Raw genomic sequence first — 10,632 nt, 5'->3', positions numbered from 1 at the left:
AATATGGGATGCACATAAAAAAGTTAAAAGTAACATAAATGCTGCCAAAGCAGAGAGGCGAGGTGAGAGAAAAAAAATCTAAAAACATCTATAGCACTTTATTGCTTGTCACCTTATTGCAAAGTCTGTTGTTCATGTCAGGATGTTTAGGAATGATGACTCATTTTTTCCAGTGGTCTGACTGGTCAGTGATCGAGCTTCGTGATACAGGAAAACCTCACATAAGCCCAAAGATAGGTGGCTAACCCACTTGTCCCGCTTTGTGGTGCAGTCCCCAAGCACACTCAAAGTCAAAATCTTTACAAATAACCAACCCTGTGCGTCATCTTAAAACACTGAGGGCGTCCCAGTAGCTCATCTGGTAGAGCGCATACTACATGTCAAGGCTGACTCCTTATACCGCAGCGGTGCGGGCTCGAGTCTCACCCAAGCCCTTTGCTGCATGCCATCCTCTCTCTTTCCTGTCTATCGAATAAAGCAGAATTGCCCAAAAACCTAATCTTTTAAAGAAAAAAATAAAAAGGGGATCTGTGTTTAAATATCCCTATCACAAAAAGTATGACCCAGAATAATTTATTGTCTTAAAACCCACCATGTAGACAAATGAATAGTATGCAGAATGCAGCAGGAGATGATACTCCAAGACAGAAATAAAATTATAAAAGCCACATTTTCTTTTGTAAAAAAAGATATTCAAGATGGTAAATATCATTATATGAAGTGAGTGTATTAAATGTAAAAACATATTTCAGCCACCATACAGCAACTTACAGTACACATTAAGACACACACATCCATCAGAGTCCTGTTGTTTGAGGTTAGTGCAACAGGAAACAACACTTTCTTTCAGTGCTTTAGAATGTCATTGAGGTCCCTATTGATATGGTAACAACTGCTGTTATTTTATACTGCAACAGTTACTCAGTGTCCACCTGTAAACAGTTTCCTGTCTTCAGTCATTTTCGAGCCACCTGCAGCATTTCCTCCACAGTCAGTAGTTTTTCTCTGGGTTTTCCAGTGGCTTCGCCCCTCCTCATCTCCACACTGTCAATCTTTTCCCAGTCTGAGAAAATCACTGGTTTCACTCCTACAGACGATAAAATACAATTTTTTTTAAGAACAGACACCTTGTGGCCAAATCAGTAACATGCATTTACTTAAATGAAATTCTACACAAACATTGGACCTGTATAGTACATTTGACCTTACAAGTATGAACTTTTGATCATGTCAAACCAGTTAGTGTAATTTTTTTTAATATGTGAAACACCTCATCAATGGATTCTTATTGAAGCTGTGACGTAGCTTTTCTTTTAATTCATCATTAGCAGAAAAGGTTTGGACTAACCATATTTAGTCCAAACCTACATACTTCATTTAGGTTGTGGAATCTGACATTCTGACAGACTAAATTTATGTTTGCATTGTTTCCCTTTTATTATAACTCAAAACATTTAGGAGACTGTTTGATCAATACTTTTAGTAGCTTTTGTGTCCTCTCAGGACAGTTATATCCAGAGATACACAGAGGAGGGCATGAATGGATTATGAGATACGACAGCCGTTTGGTTAGTAGCTGGTTTGCGTCTCTGTGGCCATTCTTTGTTGTTATTTTGCGTCTCTTTGTGGTTGTTTTGCATCTCTTTCTGTGTCTCTTTGCTGTCTTTTTTGGTGTTATTTAGCATCTCTTTGTGGTCACTTTGCATTCCTTTGTAGTTATTTTGCTTCTCTTTTGGAGTCTCTTTGTAGTCGTGCTTTGTTGTCATTTTCCGTCTCTTTGTGGACATTTTGCATCTCGCTTTGTATCTCTTTGCAGTTGTTTTACATCTCTTTTTGTGGTCGTTTGATTGACTTCCCAACAAGAAATGTTAACAGTCATTTCAAACAAAGCCTCCGGCCCAGGGGCCCCCTGACCCCTTGATCCCCTGGGACTGTGCCTTGTAGGTTTGTTCAGTAATCCATCCTTGGACTAGAGTGACTATGCTGGCTCAGTCCTATGCCCTGAGTGCCCTTCTGGACCAAATAAGTAAATAACTGCTTTCATTATAATCATTACTAGGATCATTATTGTTCCTGCCCTTCCTTGAATTTTAAGCCTGCAAGCACCCTGTTCAACAAGGGATGATGTCATTGTCTTTAGTGGTGGCAAGTGTTTATTTTAATGATTGAATTATGGAGGAACTGGTAGTTGCCAGATCATTAGAAGCTGTACTTGCAACACCCAAGAAACTAGCAAGATCCTTACCTTAAATATCGCTGAAATATTTCAAACTAGCAAATATTTGTTGGGATTTACACCAAAGTGTAGGTGCAATCAATCAAAATTATCAAAGATAATCATAACTTTAATAACTTGAATTCATAAGTTAAGTCCTCAGGGGTACCACTCTTCTTCAAGAAGAAAAATGATAACTAATTAATTGATTCAGTCTCATAAAATACACTAAACTATCAATTTGGAACTCAGATTAATAATTAAATTAATAACTATAACCACAATTACCATTAATAGCTAGTAGTTTGAAGGATTTGGAGTTCAGCATAGAAGAGATTGGTTGTGATTCAGTGTGTGATTCACTCTTATGCAACATTAAAGAAACCAGCATAATTATATACAAGCATTTATTGAAAGATAAACAAAGCAAAAACACACAATATGAAGTCTAACTCTAAATGCAATAAACTACAGAACAAAGTGTGTGTGTGTGTGTGTGTGTGTGATCCAAAATGGCGTCAAACAAAACACATCTGACTCAAAATGGCAGCTGAGCAGCGGCAGCATGGTTAAACAAAGAAAGGAAATTCAAAATGGCAGCTAGGCCATGTTTGAAAAGAGTGTGGCTGTGTTATAGGTCGAATTGGAGAGGATATGTCAACTGTGTAGGATAAACGGTGCCAGTGGTTACGTTACCAGTCTGTAAAGGAAGAAGAGGTTACTTTGCATGCTGCGTTGTTATCTGGTGGTTCCGTTGGTTCTGTTCAATGGTAGCTGGAAGCTGAGTCTAGGGGGAGGATTGTGGAAGGCTGAGTTCAATGGCTCTCCTTTATTTACAGAACAAAAGTGCATGCGCCTCCTAATAAAAGTTCAGTTAACGTCCCATAAATGAATGGATTTAAATGGTGGAGTGCCAGAGGTCCCAACATTTTGCTAAGGGAGTCTTTAGTTTTTAGGCATTTTAATGTGAATTTAATGATTAAACTATTTTGTGTTGCATTATATACTCAGTGACCACTTCATTAGGTAGACCTGTATACCGGCTCGTTAATGCAAATATCTAATCAGCCAATCACGTGGCAGCAACTCAATGCATAGAAGTATGCAGACATAGTCAAGAAGTCCAGTTGTTGTTCAGACCAAATATCAGAATGGGGAAGAAATGTGATATAAGTGACTTTGACCCCAGAATGATTGTTGGTGCCTGACGGGGTGGTTTGTGTATCGAATGGCACTCAGCAGGATAACGCTCCATGTCACAAAGTACACGTCTTCTCAAGCTGCTTCCACCAACATGACAGTGAGTTCAGTGAACTCCAATGTCCTCCACAGTCACCAGATCTCAATCCAATAGAGCACCTTTGGGATGTGGTGAAATGGGAGATTCGCAGCATGAATGTGCAGCTGACAAATCTGCAGCAACTGTGTAATGCTATCATGTCAACATGGAGAAGAATCTAAGGAATGTTTCCAGCTCGTTGTTGAATCTGTGCCACCCATAATTCAGGCTGTTCTGGGGGCAAAGGGAAGACCTACCCAGTACGGAACTCTGTACTTTTAAGGGTACTGACCAAATTACATCGGTACTACAGAGTACAGATTCAGGTTAAATCAATCGGTGCCAAATTTCAGTACCTGAGAGCCTAAGAGCGCAGCTGGTGAGGGACTAAGGTATAAAGAGAAAGAGAGAGAGCGAGACTACGTCACCCCTACTGCTTGTTCAAGACACAGGGACACGTGTGTGCATGGTGAGTGTGGGGTTGAACAAGACAGCGAGCGGCAGAGAGTGACAGTGAATTTGAGCGGCGCAGAGGTGAGCAGTGAAGTTCTTTCTATTAACTGAAACTGCCACCAAAAGTAAGGCTCAATTACGACTAATAACAATAATAATAATAACAACTTAGTTTTATATAGCGCCTTGCAAGGGACCCAAGGACACTTTACACAAAGAGGGATAATGTGATAAGGCCTGAGTGAGTAGGTGAGTTTTGAGGAGGTTTTTAAAGATGGCCAGAGAGGGAGTTCCAAAGGGTGGTGGCAGCAGCGCTGAAGGCTCTGTCCCCAAAAGTCTGCAGTCTGGTGTGGGGGATGCAGAGCAGACCCTTGTCTGTGGACTGCACATTACGGGATGGGGTGTAGGGATGGAGAAGGTCCAGTAGGTACTGGGGGGCAAGGGCATGGAGGGATTTCTAGGTTGACATGTGGGACTTGACTGGGAGCCAGTGAAGATGAATAAGGGTGGGGGAGATGTGCTGCCAGGGCTTGGTGCGAGTGAGAACTCTAGCAGCGTTCTGCACGTACTGGAGCCTGTCCAGGGCTTCGCTGGGTACACCGAAAAGGACACCATTGCAATAATCCAGATGGGAGGTGATGAAGGCATGGATGAGGGTTTCTGCTACTGAGTCAGAGAGTGAAGGCTGGAGTCTGGACATGTTCTTGAGGTGGTAAAAGGAAGATTTAGTAATGAGTTTGATGTGTGACTGGAATACGAGGGTGGAGTCCAGAATGACACCCAGGTTGCAGACTTCCGGAGATGGAGAGATGGAGCTACCATCCACGTCGACTAAATGATAATGGCCCGTCCAGACACTTGTGGAGTGGCAGGAACAAAAATGAGGGTCAATTGCTTGGTATATCCCGTGTAGTGTGTCACAGTGGAAGACAACCGACGCTGCCCCAGCAAAAAGACTAGCGTGTCAGAATTTTTTTTGCCTTCTCTCATCTAGTTTGACAACTTCCATGACATGCTGACCAGTAGGAGCACAGAGTGCATGACACTGTGACCATCTTGAAAGACAAAAATATTGTGTAGTTTTATGCAGGCACACTGTAGATAAATTTAAAATTTGTCTCCAACTATTTTAGATTAGAACTCACAGGTCAGATAACAGAGCTCAACTGAAGGTAATGAAACAACTAATGGGACAGTAGGGTACCTCTCTTTTCCAGCAGAGCACTGATGCTTTGAGAACCAGGCTTGGCAGCAGATACATCCAACGTTCCAGAGTCCATGTCCTCCATCAATGATCGTGCAGTGTCAAAACTATTGTTCATAGTGTCGGCTATCACGCCAGTGGGGCCTGTTTTCAGCCAGCCACTACAATATAGACCTAGAAAGAGAGACGGATTCACTAAATTCTTTCAGATAATGTTTTTCTTAGAAAGGTTTTAGTCTTGTTGTTTATGGTGAATACAAATTACCTGCAGCTTGTTGAACGCGGCCCATTTTGTTCGGGACGATGGATTTGTGGGAGTCAAATGGCACTGATGGATCAATGGGGAGGCTCTTGTAGCCGATACTGCTAATGACTAGGCCACAGGACAGATCCTCCACTTCTCCAGTGACCACTGCCCGGGCTCCCTCGCCTGAACCCTGGTCACACAGAGGTAACCAACTTTAACCAAGCCAGTGTGCTAATCAGCTGCACATGACTACATAAGGGAATTCTTGAGTTTTAAAATCCAAATCCTGTTTACCTCCAGCTTGCTGACCGCCAGTCGGAGGCCAGCTGTTCTGCTGTGGTCAGGGTCAGCCAGAATTTCAATGGGGCTCCGGAAGAATCGAAAAGCCCAGATGCGGGAGGCCTTGTTTCGCCTCTCCTGCTCCTTCTCTCCTGGGATCTCCAGGGCCGTCTTTAACATCAGCTCTGTCAGACGCTTCCTGGGCCTCGGCACATCTGACTCACCACAGATAGTTATTACACATATATACACACACATATATATATACACAAAAAAAACAACTTTGTCCTTCACCGTGGGTGGTCTCATCCTTCGAGCTTGGGTCCTCATATATATATATATATATATATATATATATATATATATATATACACATATATATATATACACACACACACACACACACACACATATATATATATATATACACACACACACACACACACATATATATATATATATATATATATATATATATATATATACACACACACACACACACACACACACACACACACACACACACACATATATAGCCCAAACGATACAGGATTTTTGAGGCTGATACCGATATCGGTATTAGGGATATTTGAGGTATAGTAGTAAGAAAAAATTAAACTAAAATTGACAGATCTCTGATCTCAGGACTAAGACTAAAGATAGTTGACAAAATGAACACTAGTACATACTGTATATGTATGTGTGTGCATGTGTGTTTTTATCTGTGTATGTGTGCATAGCATTCTGTAAATGCAAGCATGATCATGTGGACTCTGCCATTTTAGTACATATAGAAAAAGCGTGTAGGCGTGTGTGTGAAAATGTGTGCATATTTGCAGACTTATGCAAATACCAGTTAACAAAAACAAATACAGTACAGACCTATACACCCACACACAAATGTCAGAAGCCTCAACACTGCTGTGAAACCTGCAATGTTTCTTTTTTTTACTTTTTTATAAAAATGTTTAACCTCTCCGGCCTTCATAAATTTTCTGTAACTGCACACATTTTTTGCTGTAACCACAAACCACTCACCAGAGCAATGCTGCAACTATTCTCGCTGACAATGCAAGTTTAATAGCAGACACAAACCACCAGTTTCTAATAGTGTCCTTCACTTACTGCTTATCATGTTTAACAGAGATGAGATCAAGGTTCTCATAATTAGCCATGAACAGAGGCAAGGAGACTGCTATCACTATGCCTGAACATGCTCAGCACCATCAGTCAACCCAATGTCATTTCTGGAGCAAGGACAAGGACTGGCCAAAAGGTCATCAGGATGAAGACGGCATATGGTCTTGCATAATTCTCAAAGTCTTTTCTTAACCTGCAGTTTCTCACAACAGTAGAAAACCTTTGGAACTTCAGAACATCTAGAACCAGCTGTATTTACTGGTTAACAGTTTCCATTCATCTCACTGTATATGGGCTATAGGCCTCAGTAGGGTATGTTCCGGCTGTTAACCACAGCATACATTTCTTCCTTCCTTGTGACATTTTCAAAAGTCTCTGCGTTAGTCAAAGTTTTTCTTTTGAACTCATACTTTCAACACATATAATTATCTTACATGTTCTGTACTGATACAGAAAAAGACTTGTAAATATGTTACTGTATGTAGCCGAGTGTATTGCTTTTACTCAAAATGTGAAATGTCCTCACTGTTAGACCCTGGTGTCAACTGAAAGATGAAAAATACAGTGCAAATATCCACACTGACCTAGTTCAAGAATTGAGCAGACTGATGAGGCAGTAAGTGTCATCCTCAAAAAGAGGAGAAATATTTTAGCATAACAATTCATTTCTTACCTTTAAGAGCCTCTCTGACACCCTCAAAATCAGCTGCCACCATCTCAGGTCTGGTGTCCGGCAGGTTCACCATTTCTCTAAGCTCCTGTAGACAAGGAGAACATAGCAGGGATGGCTGGGCTGTACTAGAAAACCATTTAAAGCTGGAAAAACGTGTCTCTCTTTGTGAATGAGTTTGGTGAGTTTAAAGGATAATTGTGGTTAACTACAACTTTGGTCTTATTTTTGTAGTTTTGGCCTGCTCACCACAGCAATTGCTTATATGTGGGATCACAATGCTACAACAAATTCAGACAGGGAAAGACACTCAAGCAATAAGATGTTCAGACTTTACACAAACAGCCACATTATTAGCCACAGGGTATTTCTGCAGTTGCCTGGGGGTACGTGGAAAGACGTAAGTGTAACTAATTTGAAAAAAAATATATAAATTATGATTTGATTAAATATATATCCACAAATGTGCATTTATGAGGAAAACGGGATGACAAATCTTGTAATGCTGATCTTTAGGTGGGACTGATGAAGAGTACTTCATCTGATAGGGAAGAAATGGTTGTGAACCAGTGTTTTAAAACACTTTATTTGTGGGTAAAACTGAAAGTATTCGCACTTGAATTATCTGTAAAACTTCCTCATTGCACAGGAAAAGACTGCACAACTAAAGTAAGTAGTAGGTCAAAGTTGAACCAGGAAGTCGGTCTGTAAACTGTGATGGATGTTTACAATGGACAGTTTGGGTAATAAATTTACCATTTGCCCTCATTAGCACCACAACACTGAGACAGCCCTACTCAAAGTCACTAATGACCTTTTAATGAATGCCGACACAGGCGTGTGTTCAATTCTTGTGCTACTGGACTTAAGTGCTGCCTTTGACACAATTTATCATGGCATTCTTCTAGATAGACTGAGGCACTGGGTGGGCATATCTGGCACTAAACTGGTTCTCATCTTATTTGTCCAATAGGAAATTCTGTGTCGCCATTAATAACTTTACGTCATCCTTTTCCCATATCAAGTACGGTGTGCCTCAAGGTTCAATTCTGGGATCAATACTGTTTTCCTTATACATGCTCCCCTTGGGTGGTGTCATCCGCAGACATGGGATTTCTTTTCATTGTTATGCGAATGACACACAGTTGTACCTTCCTGTCAAGCCTACTGACCTTAGTACGCTGAGTTCTCTGCAGGACTGCCTGTCTGACATAAAAAAATAGATGTCGATAAATTTTCTTCAGCTCAACTCAAATAAAATAGAAATCCTTGTTATTGGGCCCCAACACATCACTAAACAAATACTGCAATCTACTGGCTACCTGTCACAACATATCAAGCCTGTTGCAAGAAATCTTGGTGTCCTGTGTGATAGCAATTCATGTTTTGAGCAACATATCACTAAGCTTGTCCAATCATGTTTTTAATCACCTCAGAAATATTGCAAAAATATGATCTATTTTAAATTTTAGTGATGCAGAAACTGTTGTGCATGCTTTTATCTCCTCACGCCTGTTCACTTGTCTTAATAAAAAAACTTTGAAACGACTGCAGACTGTACAGAACTCAGCTCCTAGGCTTTTAACCAGGACCAAGAGGTACGACCACATCACACCTGTTTTAGCCTCTTTACATTGGCTCTCTTGATTTTAAGATCTTGTTGATTACTTTTAAGGCTCTTCATGGCCTTGCTCCAGATTACATTTTAGATCTTTTAATCCCATATGAACCTTCACATAGTTTGAGATCTTCGGGCAGTGGTCTTTTGTCTGTTCCTGAGTCCAGGATGAAAACTAAGGGGGACAGAGCTTTTGCTATCAGGCCCCCGACGCTCTGGAACAACCTGCCCGAAGAAATTAGGTTGTCTGAGTCAGTGTCTTCTTTAAGTCTCTTCTCAAAACGCATTTTTATCAGAAAGCATATGCTGATTTTACCTGAGCTGTCTGTTTATTTTATTGTTTTCTATGTATTTTATCATTCAGTGTGGTATTTTATTCTACCACTCTTATCTCTGTGAAGCACTTTGTCCTTTGTTTTGATAAGTGCTCTATGAATAATGTTTTATTATTATTTTTCTCTTCAAAATAATAATAACTAACCAGGGGGTTTGACTGCTTGTGGTGTGTTTCCAGATCTTAACATCATTACATTGTAATAAACCACAATTATCCTTTAAATTGGCTTGAACTATAAGTCTGTTAAATTATGGAGTGATGACATGGAAAATTTTACTTTGAGCTGTCTTGTGTGTAACCTTGAATATATTTTGATTTTGGATACTGTCGCATGCAGTGGTGTGTGTGGTGCATTTCTAATTGCTCTGGTTACTTGGTGTGGTTTACTGACTGTCAACTTATAAAACACTGGGTTAGAGTGGGGTTGGAGTAGTGGTAGTAAAGCATGAAGAGGGTTACAGCTGAAAGATTTTTCTTTCTTTTTAAAAGGTCAATAGCGGTGACAATTTTTTTTCTTCTCTCAAACAAACTTTCTCGCACACCTTGATGGTGCAAGCAACCTGCATGGGTCCTCTCCTGCCAACAATCAGCACCCTGCGGACCCGGCTCTCTGCTAGAGCCTCCAAGGCCGGCTGGGTGATGTCAGTCTTCTGCAGAAAAAAATAGAGACATTTCCATTAAAGTCTCCTGAAAACTGGATTTCTGAGGGTTTGTAAAGTTGATGTTTATTTAAAGTGATATTCCAAAAGATATATCTTTATATTTGGTGTTATTTATGATGCTGTATGTCCACAATTGTGTGAAGTTTTGGGATTTGTTAATAAAAACATGCCGTTGGTAATGTGACATCATTTTCCTTAAATTTACTGTGGATGAAGTGAAGGTTCTGTAGGTGGCACTCTTTGACTGAACAAGCGTGGGGCTCAATCTCACAAACCAGTTCTTCTTCTTTTTATTCAAAACAAAACACTGCATACTACAATACTCATCGCCATTAACATCGTGTTGATTGAAGGTGTAATTAGTGATCAAACGTGCAAGGCAGACACGCCTTCATGGATCTTTATTATTTACCCATGGATACCTGACACCTGACAGTATACCTTACTTTTTCCAGTTTTCAACAGTCTTTGGCTCTTCAGACATGAACATATGTTTATATGAAATACTGCAGATATTACTTTAGGGAG

At 40.3% G+C, this 10,632-nt stretch overlaps 1 protein-coding gene across 2 annotated transcripts in view; it reads right to left on the bottom strand.

Moving 5' to 3' along the window:
* Window positions 1-706: 706 nt before the first annotated feature.
* fdxr (ferredoxin reductase) overlaps window positions 707-10,632 on the bottom strand; it is a 16,970-nt gene continuing 7,044 nt past the window's right edge. For both annotated transcript variants that reach the window (XM_044179335.1, XM_044179336.1), the window contains 6 exons: window positions 9,985-10,092; window positions 7,491-7,575; window positions 5,693-5,892; window positions 5,417-5,588; window positions 5,152-5,325; window positions 707-1,087 (listed from right to left, as the gene is read on the bottom strand). In XM_044179335.1, coding sequence (XP_044035270.1) covers window positions 957-1,087; window positions 5,152-5,325; window positions 5,417-5,588; window positions 5,693-5,892; window positions 7,491-7,575; window positions 9,985-10,092 — 870 coding nt within the window. In that variant the 3' untranslated portion in view covers window positions 707-956. The remainder of the gene's footprint in view (window positions 1,088-5,151; window positions 5,326-5,416; window positions 5,589-5,692; window positions 5,893-7,490; window positions 7,576-9,984; window positions 10,093-10,632) is intronic.

The sequence above is a fragment of the Siniperca chuatsi genome, linkage group LG20 (assembly GCF_020085105.1).
Source record: "Siniperca chuatsi isolate FFG_IHB_CAS linkage group LG20, ASM2008510v1, whole genome shotgun sequence".
Taxonomy (NCBI): domain Eukaryota; kingdom Metazoa; phylum Chordata; class Actinopteri; order Centrarchiformes; family Sinipercidae; genus Siniperca; species Siniperca chuatsi.
The sequence above is the reverse complement of the archived record's forward strand: the minus strand, read 5'-3'. Positions and strand labels throughout refer to the sequence as shown.